General features: G+C 39.9%; 2 protein-coding genes across 7 annotated transcripts in view; both read right to left on the bottom strand.

The window, feature by feature from the left end:
• LOC115760414 (sorbin and SH3 domain-containing protein 1) overlaps positions 1–3,787 on the bottom strand; it is a 37,921-nt gene extending 34,134 nt beyond the window's left edge. For 3 of the 5 annotated variants that reach the window (XM_030701725.1, XM_030701738.1, XM_030701731.1), the window contains exon 1: positions 451–3,776. In XM_030701725.1, coding sequence (XP_030557585.1) covers positions 451–3,255 — 2,805 coding nt within the window. In that variant the 5' untranslated portion in view covers positions 3,256–3,776. Of the gene's footprint in view, positions 1–450 lie in introns of all 5 variants that reach the window. The other 2 variants (XM_030701718.1, XM_030701743.1) reach the window with 2 other exon arrangements.
• Positions 3,788–18,484: 14,697 nt separating this feature from the next.
• Positions 18,485–24,680, bottom strand: LOC115760450. Of its 2 annotated transcripts, none has more exons than XM_030701775.1 (4): positions 24,546–24,680; positions 21,702–21,864; positions 19,670–19,973; positions 18,485–19,611 (listed from the first exon to the last, which is right to left on the bottom strand). In XM_030701775.1, exons 1-4 carry the CDS (start codon positions 24,639–24,641, stop codon positions 18,786–18,788), a joined length of 1,389 nt encoding a protein of 462 aa, XP_030557635.1. In that variant the 5' UTR covers positions 24,642–24,680; the 3' UTR covers positions 18,485–18,785. The 2 variants fall into 2 exon arrangements, with proteins under 2 accessions (XP_030557635.1, XP_030557627.1); XM_030701767.1 differs by lacking the exon at positions 24,546–24,680 and adding an exon at positions 21,942–22,049.
• Positions 24,681–27,053: the final 2,373 nt, after the last annotated feature.

The following is a 27,053-nucleotide window of genomic DNA, read 5'->3' as shown; positions in this document are numbered from 1 at the left end:
AGAAATATATGCCTTTGTTAACAACAACATTTTTGCTATCTCCAAGTTTTTTATATGAAATGTAGTTGGCTGAGCATTTAAAATGTTCGCACCTTGCTGCTAAATATATGACATGATGTTGCAAGCAGCCACCAAATTGCTTAAAATCCTGCTGTTAAACAATGTACAGGTTTTTAAACAAATATATATATATTTTATTATTACTTTGATTGTAGCTTAAGACTTTATCATGAAGAAAACAATGTGAAGAATTATTAAATGGAGGTTTCTTCATAAACTTAATTAAAATAATTTGTACTCCTTTCTTATTAAATATACCTCCAAAGCAGAAGAAACTAATCATCTTAAATTAATAACTCGTCTGATTGCCACCCATATTCCCTTTTCCCTCCACTCGAACTAAACCTCCTGCTACTCCTATGGTTAGTTGGTTAGTACTGCGCTACGAACCTCGCACTCGCCCTCGGTTTCCGTTTCATTGGACGAGCTGATCGGCTCCGTGGTTGTTGTGCTGCTCAGGTCGTCGTCGGGTCGATTGATCAGCCGGCTGGCATCCGTGTCCAGATCGCTGAGGGCGCGTTTGGCCAGGGCAGCTGCCTCTTCGAGCTCGAGTTCCATTAGATCCGAGACGCTGCTGGAGCCGGACGAGCTGAGGTAAACCAATTCCGCGTCCTCGGACTGCGGCGACAATGTGCTCTGTAGACGCGTGCAGCTCTCCAAATCGCTGGGCTGCTCGAGCAGCTTTGTCTCCAGCATGAGAGCCAGCGGCTCTTCGCGACGCTTGTGCCGGCGACTGAAGTCGAGTTGGCTGCGCGGAAACGCTTCGTTCGCCTTCGCTGGCAGCGGTGAGCGCGTCTTCGCCGGATCATTGCCGGAGGAGGAGGCGGAGGCACTGCGACTCAGGCTGGCATCGCCACCCGCTGCTGCTGCCTCGCTATTCTCCTCCAGAATGCTGTCCAGATAGCGCGGACTGAGCAGCTGCGGCAGAAAGTGCGATTCGAGTGCATTGCGTTTCTGGGCGCGCTTTTGGCGCAGCTGCTCCTGTTGCTCGGCGCGGCTGCTGGACGGCAAATCCGCCGAAGACGCCAACACAGCAACGGGCGCAATCGTAGCCGTCGGCGTGCTCGCCTCCGTCTCCGAATCCGCTTCAAATACAACTGGCGATTGCAGCGGCCCATTGAACTCACCGGAGCTGCAATCGCTGCTCAGCTCCAGCTCCTGAATTTGCACATCGCGCGCGAATTTACTAAACTGTTGCACGGCCTTCGGCGAGGGCGATTCGACCAGGTAACGCGGCGGCGGTGACAAGGTGCCGCTGTTGTTATTGCTGCTGCTGCTGTTGGTGCTGTGTGCGGTTGTTGTTGCTGTGGTGCTGCTGATCTCCTCAATTGTGGGCTTACCTTTGCGAGCGCGTTCCTCCTCATCCGTTTCGAGGCGTATCTGATGTATGATGACTTTGGTGCTGCGTTGCAGCGGCTGCTTTGTGGCATGTTGTGGTGAACGCAGTTGTTGCTGCTGTGCATTGACCTGTTGCTGCTGTGTATCGATATGTTGCTGCTGAGCTAGCGGCTGTTGCAGCTGACAATTCGCCAGTAATTCTTGCACAGCTGCTGGCAAATGTTTCTCTGTTTGTGTTTCCTGCTGCTGTTGTTGCGCCTGCTGCTGCTCCTGCTGTTGCTGATGTGCATCTACTTCATCATTGCTCTCGCGCACTATGCGATGCACTATGACCTTGGCCTGACGTGGACTGCCTGGTGGCTTTGCTGCCTGCAATTGCTGTTGCTCCTGTGACAATTCTGTCTCTTGCTGTAGTTGCTCCCGCTGCTGCTTGGAGTTTTTGGCACCCATTGCATCTGATTGCGTTTGTATGACTGCTTCGTGTTTGTTTTCCTTTTCGACTATCACAGGCACTATGTGAACCACTGCCTGTTTCTTTAACTGATCTTCAGACTGATATACTGGCTGGTCGGAGGGTTTCTTTGCTCTATTCAAATCCCCTTTCAGATCTTTTGTCTGCGCTTCCGAATGAATTTCTATCAGATGTTCCCTTGGCTGATCTATTGCTTGCTCATCTAGCTGATCAATAATCTTTTCTATTATTGGGTCCTCAACTAGATCTTTCTTGACCAGCTGTTCAATTCGGGGTTCTTCCGACTGTTGTCTTGGCAACTCTTGTGGCTGATTCTCAGACTGATCTTCAGGCTGACTTTCTGCTTGTGCAATCGACTGCTCTTCAGTGTATTCGACCAGCTTCTCTTTTGTAAGATGTTTAGACGGATCTTCTAGCTGCTCTTCAGATTGACATCCAGGCTGATCTTTTAATTGTTGGACAATCTCCACTTTTGTCTGATCTACAGGCTGATCGATGGCCTTCTCTTTTGTCTGATCTTCAGACAGATCTGCCAGCTGATCTGTAGATTGATATTGGGGCTGTTTGACAGGCTTTTCCTCTGTCTGATCTTCTAACTGATCGATCAGTTTACCTTTTGTCTGATCATCAGATACTCCAGATTGAACTGCAGGCAGATCTTCTAACTGCTTAACAAGCTTCTCTTTTGTTTGATCTACAGGCTGATCGATGGGCTTTTCTGTTGTCTGATCTTCAGACAGATTTTCCAGCTGATCTTCAGATTGATGTTTGTGCTGGTCTTCCAAATGTTGAAGAAGCTTCTCTTTTGTCTGAACTGTAGGCTGATCTTTAAGCTTCTCTTCTGCCTGAAGTTCACACAGATCTTCCAACTGATCCTCAGATTGATATTTGTGCTGATCTTCCGAATGTTGAAGAAGCTTCTCTTTTGTCTGAACTGTAGGCTGATCTTCTAATTGATCGACCAGCTTTTCTTCTGCCTGATCTTTAGACGAATGATCTTTTGCTGCAATATGCTGCTCTTTGGACTGATCTCTTGACTGATCCTCTTGTTGCACCTCTGACTGTTCTTCTGGCTCTTTCTGGCTGTCCTCTCTGCTGGCTATGCGCGTGGTTGATTCATCAGCAGCTGTGAGGCTGTCACTGGCTGTGGTTGACCCATTTGAAATGCTGCCAGAATTTGCATTATTATCATGCTGATGATCATTAGCTGCTGTTAATGATGATGAAGTTGTTGCTGCTGCCGCTGTTGCCTCCTCCTGCTGCTCTCGCTCCTCTGTCGCTGCCCCCTCCGCCGCCGCCGCTTGCTGTTTATTTTGATTTGCGTTTTGATTTTTATTGCGCTTATTACGATTACGATTGCGATTACGATTACGATTATTTGGCATCGTCTACGTCGCGTCTAAGCCTGGGAAACTGTTGCACTCGAAACGGAACCCACACTTAAAGTCTCTTTGTATATATATATATATGTATATGTGTGAGTTTGTGTGTGTGTGTGTGTGTGTGTGCTTGATTTGTTGTGCCTGGCTGCTGCAGTTTGTGTCTGGCTATTACGCATACGCCGCGTTTGCCGCTTTCAATCAGCTAAATCTAAAAATTGCTTTAATTCGTGTGCTTTTTGCTTTTGTTTTTTATTATTGCTCGTTTATTGTCGTCTTTTGTCGTCGTCGTTTAGGGATTTCTCTCTTTCTCTGTGTCACTCGTCGCTGGCAGAAACACAACTAAAACTGAAAAACTGAACCATACGGCGCCGTCAGCCGATCAACCAAAACGACGAGCCGGCATTTTAAGCAGCGTCGACACCAGCTGCGACGCCAGCTGCGACGTCAACGGCGACTGCGACGCTCAGCCGCCCGGCACAAGTTTGACACGCGTCCGGCGCTGCACAAATTTTGATATACAGATATATATATATATATATATCATGCGTATATATATATATATTCATATATCTATAGATATAAAACACGCAAAAAAAGAATATTTTTGATTTGACGTTTTTACGTTTTAGTTTTCAACTTTCGCTCTCAACGCGTCCGATTTGTGTGTTCCCGACTTTTTCGTTTTTCCTCAGAGATTTTTCTGACAAGATTTTCTTTCGACTTGTTTTGCGCGCTCGCGTTCCCGTTTCTTCTGCTGGCGGCGACTGGCGACCAAGGAATGGGCCATGGGCTGCTCCCAGCTGCCAGGCGGGCCACACAAATCAGTTGCACATAGGCACGTAATGAACAAAAAAAAATAGAAGAAAACTAAAAAAATGCCCACAACAAGAGCAACAACAACAACAACAATATGGGGCATTCATAATGAGGCTCGTCTGATGATCATTTTAAAAATACATAAGGCGCTGTCTGTAGAATTGTAAAGAGCGCAACACATTTGCCTCAAGTAGTGGGAGTTCTTTTGGGATGGGGGCGTGGCAATTGGAGGAGTCGTGTGTGTTAAGTGCAGAGCAAATAAGCAAACGTGCTGTGCAGTGTATTCAAAGTTGTTGTCGCTGTTGTCTCTCTGGAGCTACTCAAACATAAACAAACAACAAGGCAAGCAAAATCAAGTCCAAGTCAAGTCAAGTTCTCCGGATTTGAGGCACACGCGAAAGTCAAACAAAAATGTTGCATAAATTTAATTTATATATATATACGTATATATATTAGCTAGATATATGTATATAGTATATTGCCCGTGGTTATAAACAAAATCGAAACTGAGTTGTTTAGAGAATGCTTCTATTTTTCGGCTGCAAATAATGTCATCTTTAATTATATTCTTGGCTACGTTGAAATTTCTGCAAGCAATTTTAATGTTTTTATTTATGCAATGAATGCCAAAAAAATGAAGAACCCAACTTTGAGATGTTTGAACTTTGAAATAAACAAATAAATTGCTACGCTAAAGGAAGGCAAATATTGAAATGTTTTTATTTTATTTATTTTTTGTTTTTACTTTGCATGTGCTACAAATAGTCATTCAATAATTGAAAAGAAATATACACAATATGTATATTATTAAATAATTTATATTCATGCTCGCAGTTTAGATAGACAACATTTTTTTTTAAATTTTATTTCATAAATTTTGTGAAGAAATATTTAATTATCCGCTGATCACATTTTAATAATAAATGCAATAAATAATTTAAATTTACGCAACTCAAAATGTGGGGTCTGTTCTTAAGATTTATAAAGACACTAATTAAAAGTTGATATATCTTTTATTATCAAATGATATTTAAAACTTGTTGAAAAATTAAAAAAGACAACCCAACTTCCTTTCTTTATATAAAAATTTGTTTAATATATATCTCAATTAAACTTGAAAAATATGTATTATCAAGCTTTTTTTTAACGATAATTTAGCATTTTTTCCGACTTTATAAACCTCGAATTTTATTTATTATCTTTTGTATTTTTGTTTTAATTTCATTCAATTATGTCTATTTAAAGTCATTCAAACTGTTGTTGAATTAAAACACAAAGAATGTTTATTTCTTGAATCAATTTGTCTACTTTCAATCCCCCTCCCCTCCCGCTTCAGGCCGCGCCCACCCACAGCCCACCTCAGGCAATATGCCCAAACAAATCGCTTACAACGCATTTAAATAACACACAGCACACACACGCGACTGCAGTCAAGTGTGTGTGTGTGTGTGCGTGTGTGTGTGTGTGTATCTGTATCTATGGCATTTTCAAGATATCTTTCGTGCGTAATTTCTTTTTCGATTTGTTTTCTCTGATTTTGTTTTTAGCTTTGCTACAATTTTGTATTCTTTTGTCTGCAGTCTCCGGTCCCCGATCTCAGTTCTCTGTTCCCCCGATTTTTTGGGGTGTCTACACTTGAATAATTTTTACGAGTTGAAATTGAAGCACTTTTTCCGTCTGACAAGTGTGCCGGCTCATATGTATATGTATTATAGTATATATGGATACATATCTGTATATATATATCTTCTACTGGGCCATGCGGTTAGTAGTCGTTGATTTATTTTTAAAAGTACTTAATGGATTTCAATTTCTTGACTTTCTCTGGCTTCGGCTACCTCAGCTGCTTCTTCATTCAATTCGTCATGCTGATCGTGGGGCGCAAATAGATCTGTGAGGCCTTTCCCGTTCCTGTCAGGTGCCAGACAAGTGTGAAATGTGCACGTGATGCAAATGAACTGCATTGGGGCTGGGGCTGGGGGCTGGGGGCTGGGGACGACAAGGGTGCACCGAGATTATGCAACAGTTGTGTGTGTGTGACACGACTTCTAGAGGGCTTAGGTAATTCACAGCTAAAAACAACAATTAAAGGCAGAAGAGAAGAAAAGCACAGTGAAGCACACTTAACATTTGCTGCCTAATTAAAAACCTATTAAAACGGCAATTTCCTCTGTGCTAGACAGACATTAAAAGTCTAAGAAACGCCTGAACACCAGGCTATATACATCTCTCTCTCTCTCTCTCTCTCTCTCTCTCTCTCTCTCTCTCTCTCTCTCTCTCTCTCTCTCTCTCTCTTGCTCTGTATCTTTCTTACATTATTCTAATACTTTTTCTGTCTCTATCTCTCGGCACTTATTCAGTTTATTTAATTTGGTTTCGCTTCTGTTGCTTTAATTTTTGTGGTCTCTAAATTGCCTATAGTATTATCATATTATACTCTATTAAAAAGCATCGTTAACTGTCTTTAAAAGCACCTGAGCACTAAGTTAGAGCATTTTTTTCTATCTTACGCAACATCGATAACAACAACAACAATTACCACTTATTGCAATAGATATGCATTTCGTTTTGTACATTTTTTTGGAGTTATCTTTCAATGCTGATAAAAACGAGTTTCTGATTGTTTCGCCGAATCGAAATTAGGTTTCCCGTGTTGAAATTGGGTTTCTACCCCAATTCGTTCGATATGTTTAAAATCGCTTCACTTAATGCAATTTGTAATCCAAATTAAAGAACTTTTAAAGTGCATTAAATGTAGTTAAACAAACAATTATTTTATGTTAATATGCTTGTGACATTGTCAAAGATCATTTGTTTATTTTTCAATTTATTTTTTAAGAGCGAATTAATCGATTGTATTTATTATTATGCATGTAGAATATATAATTTAGTTAATGCGTTTGCTTGCTACGATAATGAACTCTCAATCTTCAAATAAAATAAAATATGAACAACTTTTCAACATGTTTAAAAGTTGTATACATTTTTAATATAGACTGCATCTTTATATATAATATTTTTGTCTATAAAAGTTAATATATATAAAGGTTTTCAAATGCTTTTGTGCTAAAAATATTGTATTGAATAAAAATGTGAATTTTTCTAGTTATTAAAATCGATGAAATAATCTCTAACAATTGATTATTAATATTCCAGTTTTTTGTTGCTTTTTTCGTTATTATTACTTAGAATAGATTAATTTAGTTTGAATTGCTCACAATATCTCGCTTTTTCTTTAAATTTTACAGGGGCTTGCCTAAAGTCAACACAGCCTATTGATTTTATATTCTCTTTTGCTTTGGCTTTGGTTTTTGTTATTGTTGTTGCCGCTTTTGTTGCTAATTAGCATAGATTTTAAACGCTGCTTTTAAGCATTTGTTTTATGTTGTTGTTGTTGCTGCTGCCTCTTCATTTGCCTACACTTTTGGTGCTGCAGTTATTGCTGTCGTTGTTTTTGTGCTTGTTGTTTTTCTGTTTACGTATGCGTAATTTATTTGGGCAACATGCTGCATGCTTTTCCTCTGTCTCTCTCCCTCTCTCCTTCTGCTACTCTTGCTCACTTTATTTGTTTTTTACACAGCTTACACACATACAGACACACTAACACACAGTTGTAATACAAACAAAATAGTTAGTTAATTAATTTATGGCTCGCGCGCTCATTTCTGCAGCCACCCACCAACAGCGACGTCGGCGTCGACGTCGACGACGACGTCAGCGCTGACGTCACAGCTGCGCTGCCTGCGCTCGCTGTGAGGTCAACGTGAGGCGGCAAATTACAAAAGCAACCAAGAACCAAAGCGGCGCACTTAGCGCTCAATTAATTGCAAATTCGTCGGTTTATATCAAAGACACTGTCCCACGGTCCCGCAGTCCCACAGTGCACTGTCTTTTGGCTTTCTGTGTGCCGCGTTCTTCAGTGCAACGCGTACGTGCGCCAACTGAAATGTTGAATCTGAATCTGCATTGAAATCTCCGAATCCCAAAAACAACACGATATGCGGCGAGTGCGCCCAATTGGGCCCGTGGGGCGGGTCAACGACTGCGCACAGTGTGGCCAACTAGATTTGTATCTGCTCGAAAAGCCGCACATATATATATATATCATTTGGCTTGTCTTATCTTCCGTTCGAAGAGAACTACAGAACTAGAACTTAGCATAATAAATTTGCTAAGTGGCTAAAAATCGAAGCATGATCTCAGCGCTGCGAGTGTTAAACCTGACGCCTAATTGCAATTTCGTAAGGCGCAAAAGTTTTCTTATTAGCTGCAAGGTCACACAGAGACCATGAACCCATTACACCAGCCCACCGCAGCCCCTACCGAATAAACAAACACATTAAAGCCAAAAACTTTGACGCATTGCGTCAGACCAAAATGTGCTCCTACTTTGTTTTTACAGTTACAGGCAAAAACATACACACACAAACACAAGTGCACACGCTTTTAGTTATGCTATAAATAGCAACAGTTTCGTATACCAACAACGGTATTGTGTAGCGCAGTGTAATTGCTTTGTTTTCTGTCTTTCTTTCGTTTGTTTTGTCGGAACGCGCTCGCGATCGCACAACGTCAAAGTCGAAGTTCTAATGGCAACTGAAGCTTCGCAAGCTTCACACAGCGCGTCAGCGACAACCGACAACAGCAACAACAACAACAGCAACAACAACTGAGAACAACAACAACTGAGAACAACAACAACAATTGAGAACAACACTTTGTCACCTGGCAACCCGGCAGCAACGTTTCCTCTACAGACAGCGAGCCGGCCCCAACAACAACAACAAAAGCAAAACAAAAACAACTGAAACTGCGACGATAAGTTTGCTAAAGTTGTTAACTGCCTATTGTTGTTGTTGTTGTTGTTGCTGTTGTTGCTGCTGTTGTTGCTGTTGTTGTTGCTGCTGCTGTTGCGGTTTTGTGCTCAACAAAAGCTAATTATTGTAGTATTCTCTGCCTCTCTTTCTCTCTCTTTCCCACACGCTCGCAAGCTCGTTCGTTCAGTCGCATTGTTGCCACTCTCTTTGCGTTCGATTTCCTGCTACCTCAAATCAATCGAATCCACCAATGGGAAGCTTGTCTTTTCGAGAAATACCCTTACAAAGGGCATAACCTGTTCCAAATGCATCTGCTCACTTGATGTTATTTGAGCTGATGTCTTATTGTTCAACATAGAAGAGAACTTTATTGGGCACTTTTATTTTAAATATTTCGTTAGAAATAAATTATTTTTATTATTAAAAATTGCTTATAAATAAATCATATTTAAATTCAGTAAAATTCTCGTTTCAATTTTAAGCAAAATTCATTTAACTTATCATTCATTTCTTAATATATTACTGATTTTTTTATTAATTTCTAGAGAAATATACAAGAAATATATATTTATAATTTCTTATATACTTTAATATATAAAATTATATTTATAAAACTTAAAATATAATATGCTTGTAATATTACATTAAGAATCAGTCATTTATTTTTAACTAAACGATAAATCAAAATGTTGATCAAAAATATGTGAATCAATTGCAACTCTTAAATAAAATAAGAGCATACAAAGTTCGCTGTGCTAGCCAAAATACAAAAGGTTCAATTCTGTTTAATTTTTGCTGTTAGAACGAAGCCCAACTGTTTTGCTGAGCACCTGGTGCTTGCCAATAGAAGGTTTTGGCATTTTGCCAATCGATCGACAGCTGGAAACAGCTTTCAATTTCAACCACTCATCAGCTGGAAGTGATTCCGCCAATCTCGGCGCAAAGGCCGCTCAGACCACTCGGAGCTTAGAAATACAATTAACACTCGTTAATCAGGCATGCGACTTTTGCCAAACGTCAATTGCGAGGGGCAACTTATCGGGTTTCTTTGATTTTAAATGGTTTTTCTGTTTGCTTAGCTATGAAATCATGCGCATAAATAAAAAAAAAAAAACAATTCATAAAAAAAAAAGAGAAAAAGAGAGAAAAAGCTCGCAAGACATAAATAAAATACTTGATAAAAGTAGAAAATCAAAATGTTAACTTATCAGACATGCAAAAAATATACACAAAAAACACACTTTAAACACAAGGCTATGAAATATCTATATCTGAACATATGTACGCCTGTGTGTTTGTCCAGTTTGTTGAGTTTTCGTACACACAATCTGTACTTTTATCAATATTTAATCAAGCATTTGCGTCGAATAAAAATAGGGAATTTCTTAGCACATGGCAAGAGCTCCACAAAATAATTTTGGAAAAAATATGTTTAATAGCAAAATAAGAAGAAGAAAATATGGGCGTTTTGGTAACGCCCAGAATTTTTAATTTAAATTTGAATAATCGTTTGTTCCGTAGATAACAAATTAATGCTAATTGCATTTCAAATTTGTTTCACGTTCAACTTGAACGACATTCAAAACCAATCCATACAACGCATTTATCTGCGGGCTCTGAATCATATGCCAGAATTCAAAATACATATAAAGCATATTGTTTATGCGACATATTTCAGTTTTTTGGCAACAGAAGCGAACGGCGAAATTGAAAACAAAAACTGGAAACACAAAAGCCAAAAAATATCAAATAAAAGTCAACTGTCAGCTGAGCGGCGCTACCCAAATAACAAAAACTACTTATAGATAGCCATTAGAAGCGAAAACACGTCTGCGTGGTTCAGTCGAGAGTGCTCGACAAGAAGGTACCCTGTAAGCTATGACATAGCTTAACCACATCCGTATTATCTTTACCATGCATTATTATAATTAGTTTTTATACCCTGAACCCATTAAAAATGGGTATTTGTGCAAAATCCAATTGTATGTAACAGGCAGAAGAAAGCATCTCCGACCCCATAAAGTATATATATTCTTGATCAGCATCAATAGCCGAGTCGATCTAGCCATGTCAGTCTGTCTGTCCGTCCGTCTGTCCGTCCGTCCGTCCGTCCGTATGTATGAACGCAAGGATCTCAGAACCTAAAGAGCTAGAGACTTGAAATTTTAGATGTTGCTAGTTCCCGCGCAGATCGAGTTTGTTTCCGATAATCGATAACTTACTCCGTTGCCAAGCAATCGTTAAATATCGACATCGACATCCTGTTTTTTTTTTGGGCAATTTTGGTAAATAATAAGAGCTAGAGTCACCAAACTTGACATATAGCTTCTAAAATAGAATATATATATGCAGTTGATGTTGGAAAAAGAGGGTTCAGGGTATCCCCTAGTCGGGAGCTCCCGATTAGAACCTCTTACTTGTTTATTGTTATAAAGTATACCAGAAGCTGCGCTGCTTCTTCCCTCTCCAGTTTTTTAATGTTGCCAAAACAAAACTAAAGTAAAACTGTTATAGTAAATCACCAGGTGAAGTTGGTATCACATAAATTGCTGAGTATATCAGAGAAAGGTTTAGAAAAAGGATTAATTAGGGTAAGAAAAGTGGAAAACAAGAAGAAAGATTTATTGAGAGACATATATGTTAATAGGAAAGAGTATGTTAACAGAGAAAGTAAGAGGACAAATTAATGAAAAATACGAGAGAATCTTATAAAGAATTATTGGCAAAGATATGACAATGGATAGTTTAAGATCTTAAGTTTGTAATAAATGTTCAGTTGCCTCACATTTCAGAAGGAAAATGGCAGCACCATGAACGAAAGAACACTCAGGATTCAGCTAAGATAGATCTAATCACTCCACACAGTTATTATTATTTAGTTATTATTATTAATTATTTTTATATATTCACTGAAATGGCAACATACATTCTTTCATTTGTTGACCTTGAACCGCAAAAAAAGTGCCTTATTTATTTGGTACTCCCAGGCCCAGTCGCGATAAAAGAGTGTGTTGAAAGGAAACGTCAATTTACTTAGATAGGCGCACGCATCCAATCGATAATCGTAACTAGTTATTGATATGATTGCGGCAGAGAATAAGCGAAGGCATTTTAATATTTACCTGCCCCAAAACAAAGGCTGCAGCTGTGACATTTCCCAGATATACTCCAGAAAGTGACTCAATGGGTTGACTGTGACTCGGTTTATATTCCCCCTGCTCATAATACACAATGAGCCAGCGGTCAATGGCACCCAAAGAGAGAAACATTCAAGAGTTTTTTCTTTTTTGCCAGTGGCACTTTAACTGTCGTCGACATTCCGACATTGTTGTGGTTTCTGGTTACCTGGGGCGGGGCTCTTAGCTCCATGTCTTGGCCAAGTGTCGCTTTAATTAAGTACCTCAGCCACCTTAATTGCCCGTGAAGCATGAATGAATGATTAAGTTGCATGTGCTACATGTAACTCAATATGCCACTTGATTTGAGCTTCTCTCGAAATGCCTTTGTATAGGCAGCATATAATAACAACTAATGGGCCCTGGTAGCGCCCACACTTTACGTTTTGGCCGAAAACTCGAAAGCCATTCATTTTTTATAATCATTTTCGATGTCGTGGGCTTTGAGAGGGTGTGGATATGATTACTTTGTCACGAAACTAGTCTGAATACAGACAGAACACCATCAAATATTCATTCGCCTCATCAGCACAAACACTCGAGTGTCTATTACAAAGCAATTTAGTTAAAGGTTTTAAAGGTGACTTATTTAACTAAGTATATTTCTTTATTATTATTATTGCTGCAGGTGGAACATTTCTCGTTTCCAGCCAAATTAACCCTTTATATTATTTATGTATATAATAATAGGGTGTAAAACTTGACTTGACTTTTGTTCAAAAATTTATATTCCTAATTTGTTGTTTCTTTTCAGATTACTTGATATCCACCTTTGGCAAATTATATACAATCGTTCGATAATTGAATAATGATCAGCCCAGGAATAACCCGAATGTAAGTAAGAATTTTTCTGTAAAAACTAATATTAAATATAACAAATATTTTGACTTGTTGGACTTTTAAGCCAATTACCTTATTATGCTCAGAATAGAATTTACTTTAATGATGATTGTCTTTTAAAATTAAATTTTCCTTATTGCGAATATTAATATGTGGCTCATAAAGTATCGGGAATTACGCGTTGCTATGAAAAACATTTGTGAATTTAACATCTTGCTTAAATCCGGGTGAAAATGCCAGGCTAGTGCATGGATAGTTAGTTTATAACATCCTAGTTAAATTAAATATTTGAATAAGTTTTGGCCGAGTTTATTAAGCGTGGCTTAATTATAAACAATTCCTCGCTGCTTATCAATTGTCTTTTTGTTAGTTCTCAACAAAATTAAGCGCTATTGTTGCTATCGCACACAGTTTTTATTGACACTAAATTCTGAAGTTCACTTTCGTTCCGACATATACCACGTATATATGCATACTATATATAGCACGAAAGAACTTTAACTAATGCCGGCTGTCTTATCAAAATTTGTGTCATGCCGTTGTAGTTGTTGTTGTTTCAATTGTTGTTGTCACCGTAAACAAAGGCAGAATAATAAATAATATGAAGCACAAAGACATTTACAATGGGTTTCTTGTTGGCGCACAGTGCGTATAATTAATATGCGCGAATCGCGCGATTTATTGAAAGTTTTCGCTTGTGACAGGTGAAATTTTATAATTGAAAATATTCAAAACCAATTTCTAATAATAAATTCAAATAACATATCCAGAGTGCGGCCCAAGCGCTGGCCCAAAACTTCATTTGCATGCCGTACCCCATGCATCCGGTCATTAAAAAATTAATTGAACTATGACCAAAAGCCGACTCGAACAACCCCGTACAGTATAATTTAAAACGTATTAAAATCACAAACACACGCACACATTTATCTAGATCCATAGACAAATAGAGCGACAGACACAAAACACAATTTGGAGCGCACATTTTGTGCCATTTTCGGTCGGTTATTGGGTATATAATATTAAAAATAATATTATTATTATATATTATCATATCATATGCAATCATAATTAAGCCGCATTTCGGTCTATCTCTTCATATAGATTCGCCTACCTTAAAAATAGTATTTCTTAATAAGTGCTTATCACACTTGGATTTGAATATTTAATGAACCGAAGGTCGTTGCGTTTCTTGTACCCGCCCGTATAACAGTTATATCTGTATTGTGCTACTGTAGCACAGTGGGGACTTGTCTAGGTTAAGCATGGATTGGCATAGTGGAATATAAAGGGAATTCAAAAGGAACTAGAAAAAAAAAACTCAACTCTGAACTTTGCGTTCGCAATTTGCGCTCTAATTTGATAAGGTTAATTAATGGCAAGGGGCATACAAATTATGAACTCACGTTGTGCTCGGGGCCGGAGAGTGAACGTTTACTGGTAACGCCTTAAGCTGCAACACACACGCGCACACACATTTACTAAACACACACACTAACACACGCGCACTTGCAAGTGGTAAACGGCAAGCGGGCAGCTATCGATGCGCCCAGACAAAATCTCTTTTGGGCTGTTAACAATTTCACGCGCGCGTCTTAACTGTTGTTACTGGTTGCTGTTGTTGTTGTTGTTGTTGTTGCTGTGATCAGCATCGTATTCTATGTTGTTGTTGTTGTTGCTGTTGTTGTTGTTGTGGGTGCAAAATAACACTCACTCGCGTATTCGCACTCGCACTCACACACTCGCACTTGCACTCACGACGACAACTTGACTTGGCAAAACTTCTGTAGTAACTAAATAGCAGGGGCCCACGGTATCATATAGCACAAAACAACGGCGTATTTGGCGACAGCGACGCGCACGCTGGCAGCGACAGAGCAGCGTCTGTGCGGCACAGTGGTACACAAGCGACTAATTGATCTTAAGACTTAAGCATATGAGATCAATGACTATTTTAATTTTGTTTTAAGAAAATAGTGTAAGTTAAATGTGATTTCATTTAGAGTTTGTCTTTAAGAGCACTATTCGCTGTTTGATTACGATTCTAAGCTGCCAATTTTATTATTTTGTTTTTAAGTTTATATTCGTACAAAGTTATGTTGGCGTAAGAGTGCTTAAAAGCGAATTTGCTGCTTGCTTTGATTCTCAAAGCCACAAATATATTAAATTATTTTTTAATTTTTAATGCATCAATTTTAAAAGCAAATAATAATATATTTGCTTATTATTTTAATAATTTAAGTTTAAAATTAAAACTAAACTTAACTGGGAGCATAAAAAAAATGGTATTTAAGTCAGCTGCAGTCACTGCAGCTTATTATTCTGTACGAAACTCATCAAGACTATATAAGAAATCATTCGAGTGTATGCTCACAAAATACAGACACGCTTTTAAAATTCGCTTCATTAGCAAAAAAAAAAACTGTTACACTGCTTCAAAATATCCTATTAACGCCTTTTTAGCATCTTTTTTCATATCTATATTTTTTCCGAGTCCTGCTCATGGCCTACGCTTAATAGCTTGTTTCGTGATCTGCTAATAGAATTGTGCCACTGTGCCGTGCCTTTTGATTAGTTTGACGTTTACTTGTTGCTGCCCGCGTCGACTGCGACGCCAGCTGCGAATGGTGGGTGCTTTGAGTCTCAGCCTCTGCCGTCCGCTTCGGGCTCTGGGAGCTGCTCTGTAGCCGGCTTTGGCGTGACTTGTTGACGATTTGTTTTTATTTTTGTTTTTGTTTGTTTCGACGCGCTCTGCGCTTGGCGGGCACGAACCACAGATCCGATATTTTCCAATTTGTATGCATAAATTCACACACAGATGCACACACGACAAAAAGGGGTGCGGTACAGGCGGGTGTGAGGGGGGAGAAAGGAGGCAAGCATTTTGTGTCTCTCCCCATAAACAAGCTGCGCTGTCCAACTGAAACAAAAGAACCCAAACAAACAACTAGCGAGTACTCGCACTCACACTCGAGTACTCATACGAGAACGGGTAGTCGTACATGTGCGCATCTGGTTTAGGGCACGGGCCTGCAGCTTACACTCACATGTCTTTGGAGTGGGCACAGTCCTCATAATGATGACGACGATGGCATATAGCGGGTGGTGTTGTCAGCTCCACGGGTGGTACGAGAAGTTTTTGGGTGTTTAATTGCAAATACTCACTAAAAATTTTCCATGAATGAAGTGCTCTTTAATCACATAAGTTTACTACAGTAAAAAGTTCAGCTTTCTAGTTCTTACAGCTTGATCTGTACGCTGATCATCAATCTGTCAATTACTCAAGCACTTTTATATTTATTCAGATTGCCAGCTGCATATTTTGTATTGTGCTATAAAGTCTATTTCACACCCTCGAGCATTATCTATGTTCTTTTTATGGTTTGGCAATATGAAAATATCATATATCATATATCAAGTTTTATTTGCATTAGATAAGAAAGACTGCTAAGTATTCGGCATAATATTGGCATTGATAGAAATATAGATTTGAGTTGCTTGAAATGCAAATAGAACGAGTATATATTTTTATTTTTAAATACTGGAGAACAACCTCACAGCTTACCCTTAAATAGTTTTAACAAGTAGTCGGGTATGCCGCACTACAAGTTACCACTCAAACATGCTCTATACATGTTATGTTGTAAGATTGTATGACGAATAGACTGGAATACAAAAATTCAATAAGGAAATCTACAAAAATACAAATTATAAAAAAATATCTTAAAATATTTCAACTCACAATTATATACTCCATCTCAAAATTAAAGGTATCTGAAGAATCCAACACGAAATAGTATTTAATTTATTGACATATAATATGCCCCATAGGTAGCTTGGTTAAAGGGCATATAAATTTGCCTGTTGCCGGCTTTAGGCGCTGCTGTCCACTCCACTACCTCCCTCCCTCCCTCCCTCCTCTGCCAGCACTCTTTCATTCAGCAGCGCGTCGTCAAGCTCCAACAGGCAGTGGCAAGGGCGTGTCCCGTCGCCCTCTATCCCTCTGTGACTGACTGTACCCGTGCATGTGCATATCTGAAAGGGGTCGGGGGGTCAGCTCTGGTTGGACTCGACTCGACTCGACGACCGTCAGACAGCAAGTAGACAGACGACAGTTATTATTGCCCCAGCGCGAGTGTTGCATAGTTTTTCTGTTTTTCAGCTTTTGTTATATTATTTTTTGTATGGTTTGTTTTCGTTTATGCGCTGAAATGTGCGCCCCCAACACATAGGATTAGGGAGAGGTCGGGGCAGAGGCCGGAGCAGCGGCCGAGGCAGAGCGTACAGCGGCAACTTTATGACATTATTGACAATACGTTTGAGGCAGGGCGGGAGGAGTGGAGGGTTCTCCAATGCGCTGGCTATGTGAATAATGAGCTCACTCGCAATGCCGCTGGACAGGCATTACTTAGTTGTCGCAGAAGCTGCAGTCCGAGAGCGCCTGTCAACTGACTGTCAATGCAAAGGACAGCCAAGGACAACAGAGGCAGCCACAGGACGGACCAAAGCTGTCAATTTTGAGTTTTCTTTTTCTGCATTGGATGTGCTTTAAGCTGAGGGGCATATTTATCCAGCGATATTGCAGTATATTAACGTATATATACAATTTATATATATAAACCTTTACAAAATTGTCAACACTCGCATGTGTGAAAACCCAAGGAGAATAAACGTTTTTTTGTAAGCCAAAACTACATGACAATCTGGTTAACACAAATTATAGAACGTTTCACAGCGCTAGAGTAAATGCGATTTAAGAAGAGACAAGAAATGTGAGGAAGAGAAAGAGAGAGTGCGAACAGAAATTTTGTTAGTTGGTTTGCAAGCTTTAACATTTTTTTCAAGTCTTGATTAAAAATGTTTGAATATATGGGAAGGTGTGAATATTTTTACGGTATTTATATGTCTAGAACTCAAAAATAATGCAAAGTCATCGCGCGGGCAGATAAGCGTGCAGAGCCTTAAACACGTAAAGTTAATTAAAGCAAGCGCCATGTTATGCTGTTACAGCAATATTTTTGCTTGGCAATGTTAACGCTATGTTCTTAACAGCAATAGCTCAATGTTAAGCTGTTCCCAACATTGTTAATATTAATAGCAACATCAGAGTTACATGGTTAACAGCGAATTTAATATTTGGCTGTTAACAGCAATAAATCTATGCCACACTGTTAACAGCACTGTTATGTGCGGCCTCGCTTATCGCTATGTTAAGCCGCTGCTAACTGCTCACCTGCTGCCGTTGCGGCGCCATTTGGCAAGACTTGACTTTTGCGTTGCAAATATGGCGTGCCGCAGTGCGGACAAGACTCCACTTCCGTTTCCTTTGTACTTGTCGCTGTTGTTGTTGTTGTTTTTGCGCTGCAAGCTCAGTTAATTAGGCAACTGTTGCGCTCGTGGTAGCTGCTTTTTCTTGTTGTTTTTTTTGCTCACCTGCTGAGTGCCAATATTAAAGGACCCCGCGCACGCTGCGCCTTAAGCACGTTTAACAGCTGCGCATCGCTCAAGGCGACATCCTGCAGACGCAGCGAGGACTGCAATGGCCAAAACAAATCATTTTTATACACACTAAACTTAAAGCACAATTTATTATTTAATGTAAACAAAAGCACAAGGCGCACACATTTAAACTTAGGTACTACAATAACTAAACTTCTCATACACTTTTGGACACACGTTTGGCGGGCAGCGGGGGCGGCTTCGACTGCTGCCCCCCGCGACGCAGCGAACAGAACTTAAGCATGCTGCAGTTGTTGTTGTTGAGGCCGCAATGGATAACACAAGACTGGCCGCTGGATAGTCGGAATTTGTCGAGCGCTCGGCGCTCATTTGGTGGGCGTTAACGCGGGCGATAAGGCATAGCCCATGCCAGGGACGACGACGGCTACGCCAGCGTGCAAATGCCGTGCCGCTCCATGAAGACCTCCAGGCACGTGGCGTCGACGCGATCAAAGAGCAGCGAGCCGAAGCGTCGCGCCGTATAGTCGACTATCAGCACCATTTTGCAGTTGATGCACTTGTCCCGATAGTGGAAGAGCAGGCCGACCGACTGGTGCACAATGTGATCCACATAGCCTGGCGCCGAGCGGTATACCTGATGGTTGCCCATCTCCACAATGGAGCGCGCATTGACCACCACCTTGCTGCGCACATACGCGGGCAGCACCTCGAGGGTGCGTCGGACCTTCGACTGGGTGTAGAGCACGCGATTCATGAGATGGGCCGGGGCATTGAAGGTGTCATTGCTGTCGCGCCTGTAGAAGAAGACATTGCGAAAGACAAAGCCCGAGGTGCGTCCCTCGTCGCACTGCCGCAGATAGTCCGCCAGGGAGTTGTGCTTAAGGGGCATCATTACCTCGTCCAGATCCACCACAGCCGCATAGCGATGATTGTCCACGATATTGGCGCGATAGACGCAGTCGTTGAACTGCGCCACGATGCCCGCATAGTGCAGATCATGCAGATGCGCCTGCACATTCCACTCGAACACGTCGGCCAGCCCCTTCTGCTGGTAGTGGGCCAGCACGCGGCGCACCTCCTCGCTGGCCTCCACGTAGTAGAAGTAGAAGTGCGTCGCGCCCTGCAGACGATACATCTCCACGAACTCTACCAGGCGCAGCACATTCGAGTAGTTCTCCTGCAATGGGCCGACGCACACGGAAATCGTGCGTCGCGACTTGGCAAACAGCTCCGACATGTTCCGCGGATAGCTGAAAGCAGCAGCATTAAGTATAGCCGGCACTTAGGGCATTTATTCGCTTAGCTCACCTGATTTGCACGTAGCTGGGACTCAAGTGACTCAGCCGATTCGATGCGTAGCTGAGCGCAACAGCTTGGGGCAGGCGCACTGGCGACTTTTTTGGCACATGCAGCGGGCACATAATGCTCCATGCCGCAAAGGTATTGTTGTGCACATCGCGCATCGCGCCCGCCTCCTCGGCCACAATCTCGTAGCTGGTGAAATCCGCGAAGCGCACAATGCAGCTCAGCCGCGAGTCACGCAGACGCACCGGCAAAATTGCAAAAATCCGTACTGAACCAACAGTCATCTCCTCGTCCAGCCTTACGCCGCCTGTACAGATTAGAGGGTATATAAATATGAATATCTTTGGACAAAAGGTTGAGATTATTCTGCTCAGAACTGTTCTTATCAAAGATATCTGCAGATATCCATACTTGGAAGGCTTTAGATCAGTTTCTTTCTCTGTCTAGAAAAGTAGCTTATATTTATTCTGATCAAGCTTAACATATGATTAGCAGATTTTGGCTAACACAAGGAGAGAAAAATCACATTTCAATTTAGCCTTCATATCATAAACATCTTATTCCCTGAAAAGATTTTAGATACTTAGTAATACGTACTCTGAAGCAGTACACAAAATATATGCATTAATATCAATTCGAATTTAATAATCATTTTTTTAATATTGCTCAAAAAATAATGTTTGCTATTAAACTTTCTTAGACATTTTTTCATTACATTTTTTTCTTAATTTTTAAATGTTTCTTAACTCTGTTTAATTATCTATACAAAACTAACTGCGAGTTCTTCTTACTTCACAAATTATTTAAATCTTTGATAAATTAATTCGATATACCAAAAATTCTATAGTATAAAATATACATCATATAGAAGTTCCGGGTCTGCTTTTAAAGATTAACGAACAATTCCTGGCATATCAATTTTTTTGTTGTTGTTTGTCAGTTACGTAATTCGATATTATTGTGATGATAAATTGTTGATGATGACATTTGTATCCCCTCTACCTTGGTCACTGACAGAGAATTTAATATGCTTTTCTAGACAGAAAACTTTGCAAACAAAACAAAAAAATATTCCACTCTTATTACATTTCTATGGCTTTTAATGAACGTCCGCAGTGGGATATGGTGGGACGAGGTTACTCCGACTAACTGTGTCACGCTCTTAAATTAATTCTTATTTGTATATACAAGTTAGAAAGTTTCTCTCGGCAAAATATTTGCACATCTATTCTTGTTTTTGGCATAACATAAATTAAAGTCGCGAATGTGAGTCATGCCAGAAGCTGCTTAAAAAAAAAGGCCAAAGTATTCACGACAGAGCCCAAATTTAGGCCAGAGCGCGAGCTGCATATGTGTGTAAACACTTGATGTTCGTATCATAAAATGGTCACATTATTTTCGTAGATAAGCAAACGGTCACATTAAATAGGTATTCAATTAAATAAAAATGGAATCGGGGCTAATTTGATTTTGACAGCTCGTGTGAACTGACTTTTGTTTATAAGCTAAACATAGAGAAAACAGCTATGAACGTTTCCGGGGAAAACGATTATCGGGTGCCGCCAGTATTTTTAACAACAATTTTATATATCTATCTCTGACGGAGGGTTACAGTGCCTCCAAAACTGTAACCCTCCGGCAGAGACTCAGAAACTGTATCTACGGTAAATATGAAGGTTGTAAATGATGTATGTCTCTTCGATTTTTCATTCGTTTGATTTATTAAATCAGCTGCAAATAGCAATTACTAAGCTTAAAAACTGTCGGAGATAAAGAGGAGGTGGGCGTGCCCAAAATATGTTAACTCTGTTTAACTCTCTCAAAATTGAGTTCTTACCGATAGCAAGACGGCTATTTACCCAAAACCAATATACCCCCTTATATTTAAAAAAACAGAGTACAATTCAAGTCTGAAATTCCTAGTTAATTTTTTGCTTTCTAGCTCTAATCCCTGCGCTCTTGTTAATATCTCGACTCCCAGGCTTCATATCAATTGTTCTCTTTTTTAATTTCCTTTCCCATATTTGGAACTTACTTATAATATCCGTGCGCACATCGAAATATGCGGCATATATCTCATGCCTTAGCGATGCATTTCCGATGCGTCGCCAGCTGTTGTTATAGTTCCAGTGCGGATTTGGCTTTGGGTAGAAGAGTTGCCGCTGCATTAGCTTCAGATCATCGCGCAGGCGTTCATTCTGCAAAGGCAAAGGCGCAGGCAATAAATACACACATAGTACACACACATAGTTCACACACTCGCACACACACTCACAATTGTTGTGCGCATGGAGATGTAGAAGAGTATCAACATGGTGCAGGCCACCAGACCGGAGAGCGTAAAGTAAACATATTGAAAACGATTCTCTGGTGCCGTCAGCATTTTTAACAACAATTTTATATATCTATCAGATATATATATACATATATTTATATTTGTTTATATGTACGTGTCAGATTTTTAATTAAATTATTTTATTAGACCGAACCGAACACTCGACCTTGAGTGCCGCACGCAGCCGCACCGAGCAACACCTGGTGAATTGTCCTGCTGCTGCCTGTTGCCTGTTGCCCACGGCGGCGTCCAGGTGTGAATTACAGTTATGCGACTTGTGCGGCAAGCTGCCTACTCGTGACTACAAGTGTCATGCGGTTCAGGAGTCGCCATCGGCAGTCGCCAGTCGACAATCGCCTCAGCTGCGGCCACCAGCCGCTGCGCTGTTTATTTTCGATGTTGACGTCGACGTCGTCGTCGACGCTGACGCGCTGCCAACCCCAAAGCGGCTCCTGTTGCTTGTTTGCTTTCAGTTTTGTTGATGGGCGACCATCGATTAACGATAACACGCTGCGCGGCAGGGGCAGGGGCAGGGGTTGGGCTGTGGGCCGAGGGGGCGTTTACAGCTCGCGGGCGTCTTTCAGTGTCATCATCGACGGCAGCCCCGACCTCGGCATTCTCGGTCAACTAACCAACTATTTAGCTACACTCGTAAAAACAATGGGCAAAATTAAGATATTGGCTATAAAAATCATTTCAGAGGAAAACTTTTCCTAGGATCAGACAGAGACAGTGCCTGAAAACGGTAGATTAGTGTTGCAAAATGTATATGCTAGTGTTCGAAAAGCAAGGATAGGTTGAGCTTTGAAATTTAATGAGCTTTTAAAGCGCAAACCCAAGCGCATAACTGCTTTTTTGAACTGAGCTTTTAAATTTTGCTTAAAAAGAAGTGAATAGACGAGCAGCGAGTGTGGAACAATGGATAAATCAGTGTCTTCCTCCAGTGTTGGTAAAGCGGCTATGAATTTTGTTTTTGCTTCTCATAAATAAGATATTTTAATTCAGCTTCTTTTTGAAATTGATTTCACATTTTGTTTTCCGTTTTTGCGTCTTGTAGTTTTGTAGGTCGCACTTTCAGATTGTGTCATTTGTATCTATAAAATCAGTATTATAGAATTTAAACGTGACTTTCAGTTTAGTTGTGAATTATTTTTGCGAGTGTTTGTTTGCGGTTTGTGCACATACGCTGGTCTGCCGCGGGAATCGTGACGGAGGGACCAGGATCGAGCAGCAGGACGGACAGTTAGTGGCGCCCGCAATACGCAAATGATTATGGCACCCACGCACTCACACACACACGGACACACACAAGCACACACACACACGGACACACACAAGCACACGCACACACGGACACAACAAGTGTCTGGGGCAGGACTCGGGCGACGCGTATGCAACAAGTTAATCAACGTACGTTTCGCATGAAACTGGCGCCATCGGCGACTCTGTCAACGCGTCGCCAGCAGGCGGCAAACGTCGACTGCGCAGCCAGCGTTAACGCCAACGTAGCTTTTCCTATTGCTGTGTGTGAGAGTGGGTGAGAAGTTGAGTGGGTGGGTGAACGTGTGGCGGGAGGGGCGTGGGCATGTAAACGCACTTCACTTTAACATGAGTCGACTTTATAAATTGTATGTTTTGTTTCTCAATTGGAGTGTCCCACTGACTGACTGTGCGTGTGTGTTTGTATTTGTGTGCCCGTCCGTGTGTGTGTGTGTGTGTGTGTTTCTTTGAGTCAGCACCACTTCGTGGCATTATAAATTTAAGCTATTTTTAAATGAAAACACACGAAAAATGTAAAGAATAATATATATATGTATATAAAATATATTCCAAAACATTTAATAGATTTGTCTGGGCTGTCCAAAAGAAAAATGTTTATTATATATATATATATGTATATGCATATATACTTGTGTATAAAAGATTCTAGACCAAATTAATTTGTTGTTGTTCATCATTGTCAAGCGTCACAGTGGTTGGGTATATTATAAATTGGAGATTTTTCATTTTCTTAGTGTTGTATTTTGTTTTATTATATATATCAACAGAGTTATGCAAAATAAATTAGTTGAGATTTGTATTTCGATTTAACTTTCAGTTACATTTGTTACATTTCTTATTTATTTCACAACTTGTTATTGAGGGGCAGAGCACGAGCAAAGGCTAGATATTGTAGACTTGTAGTCTTTTTGAAACAATTATGAAAATCTGTAAAAACAGAATCACGTATTTTTGATAGCACTCGGCCCACTGTGCAGTGACCGCTGCAGACCGCTTTCCATGCTCATTCCTTTAGCTTTTGCCTCTGTTATACATTTATATTTTTCTTGCCATTTTTTCTGAGTTCCATATAAAAAGCAGACTGCTCGATTCATTTGAATTAATTTTTCATTTCATTAAGCACGCAAAATATTTTTCAGTTATTTTCAGTTAGCTCTGTCAATATGTTGCCATAGAGCATGCAAAAGGAAAGAGAGCTTTCCATTTAATGAATAATGTGCCAATGGGACAGGGAATTAAATGCGAATCAATTGAAACACTCACATGCAGAACTGAGTGTTCGATGAGTACATACAAATAAATAAATATCACTAGGCACAGAAAATGTTGCAATTTCGGACGAAACGTGAAACGAAACATTTTCAAAAGAAACCAAAAAAAATAACTCAGCTATGCGACATGATTGCATACGCTGAACGGCCAGGTGAGAACTGTTTACCTGGTTCGGCTTCAAATTAAATTGGCCACGTTATCGGGCCGTCAACTGATTAAAGTTCTTATCGGCAGGCGGACATGCCAGCCAGCAGCGGGCTTATCTGTGAATATAGTTAATAGACTAATACCTGAGTATTGATTGCTTGTAGGCAGCTGTCTTTCCGCCCAGGGTGACCCGCATGCGACAGTAGCCGGTCGCAAGGCAACCAGCATAAAAGTCCCTCGCGGCTGCCCACCAGTAGCCAACTGTTTGACGCAGGCGCGGCAGCAGCCTAACCCCAGAAACCAGAATGAATAGTTGCCAAAATACAAGAAAAAAATCGCCCCTTTTTACAATTTCCAGTTGGCGGTGTCAAGCGTGAGAAAGTTAAGGAGATTGTTCGCTTTTCGAGGATAACTAATTCGTGTAAATCTTGACTGATTTATATGCACCCAACTACGTACATATCAACTGGTTGCAGCTACAGTTCCCAGCCAAGCGAACTTCTCATAGATCTGCGTGTGTGTGTTTTGTGGTGGTGGCATTTACCCACCACCAACACGGGCAGCACCACAATACGACTCCTGGGATCGCATACCAGCATAAACATTACCAATTCAATGCATTCCCGTATATCTGGAACCCTTCTCGGCTGTTATGACCCAGCGGCACGCAGGCCACCGGCAAAGCGGGGCACGCCTGCGTGTTCTGGGCGCACATTTTTATTTCATGCGAAAGTATTTTCAATTGTTGAGCGGAACGTGGTTGCCCTTTTGTCGTATTTGGTGGTGGTTTTCTTGCCCCAGCTATAAATACTCCAACAGATCAGCGCTGCGGCACAGTTCTGTTTGAAGTCTTACAAAGTGAAGTACCAAAAAAAGAGTTTCCGAAAAGTCTAGAGTTTTTTAACTAAATTAAAGCAGCTGGGCCGCCACCGGTTTCTGGTGGCGGCTGACCCAGCTGAGAATCTCTAAAGTACAGTCTTAAACCACGTGCAAAGTAAACCAGTTGAATGCTGTCTCAAGTCTTGTAAGTATGCTGGCAGAACAAACGCCTTCGAATTGTTTTATAACAATGCAAAACTTCATCTCTAGCTGGACAAAATTAAAATCGAACATACGAAAATATCATCTCAAATGGAACGCTATAAATTATTCTTCAAATGTTAGCAAGAGGAAAGAAAAACATGCTACATTAAACAAACAACAAATAAAATATATGAATTTCCGGAACAGGGAAACATTATCATCTCTAAGGCATCTATCTGTACAAACTATTCTATGAATCCATATCAAAAGAATGCAAAAGATCATTGAACAAATAGAACTCTTGAAAAAATATTCTTAAAGATAAGATACCAACCAAGACAACGCTTTTTATATAAACTATAATATCAAAAAGAATGTCTGAAGATTCGGAATTTCAACTAAAATCAAGACAACGCTTTTTATATAAACTATAATGTCAAAAAGAATATCTAAAGATTCTTAGTACCAACAATATCAGCTAAACCCATAGTCAAGGATTTTGTTCAAACATAAAACAACCATCGAAAGGATCGCAACCATGCAGTTCGGAATTGGCCTTCTTCTGGCGCCCTCACACAATTTTCCCATATAATAATGTATAACAATGTGAGGCTTTGCGACAATATCTTCCATTTCACTTAGTATATTTTTGTGCCTTTTTTCGTTTTACATTTCTCTTCAGTTTTGTTGCTGTTTTTTCGTTGACTTTCGTTAAAAAAGCTATAAATTTGTTGGTCTAACAATATTCTTGTTAAAAATTTCCACTCAAAAAAACAAACATTAATATTTTAGAATTAAAAAAAAAAAAACCAAATGTAAAATCGCGAAATTTTTAACGACATGTATTGCCAATAGCAGGCGTGTTTTTGTTACAAAATGAATTTGTTATTGATTTAAGTTCGTCAAAAACGGTTAATTTTCATTTCCAAATGTTTAGGCTTTGATTTCCTTTCAATTTTTTTTTATTACAATTTTGAGTTGGTAAGTTTTAATTTCCAATATTTTATTTAAAATTTGTTGGTTTCAACTTCATTCATTTTTGTTGGTTTTATTTAAATTTTTAATGGGTAAGTTTTCAATTTCAATATTGTGTTTGTTCCAATTTTTATTCGGTTACTTAATTTTTTAATTTGGTAAGTTTTTAACTTAATTTATATATTTATATTATTTTTTTTTTCTTTTTGTATATTTAATTTATTCAAATGCACACCTAATATCGTTTTTTAAAAACTTCGTTTGTTTTTATTTGATAATTATTTGCATTATAAGTTCATATATTATCATATTATACTTTTTTGTTATTATTATTTCGGAAATTTTTGTATTCAA

Source organism: Drosophila novamexicana, unplaced genomic scaffold, assembly GCF_003285875.2.
Source record: "Drosophila novamexicana strain 15010-1031.04,08,12 unplaced genomic scaffold, DnovRS2.1 tig00000008-arrow-pilon, whole genome shotgun sequence".
NCBI classification, from domain to species: domain Eukaryota; kingdom Metazoa; phylum Arthropoda; class Insecta; order Diptera; family Drosophilidae; genus Drosophila; species Drosophila novamexicana.
Note: the sequence above shows the minus strand (reverse complement) of the source record. Positions and strands in the feature narration are given on the sequence as shown.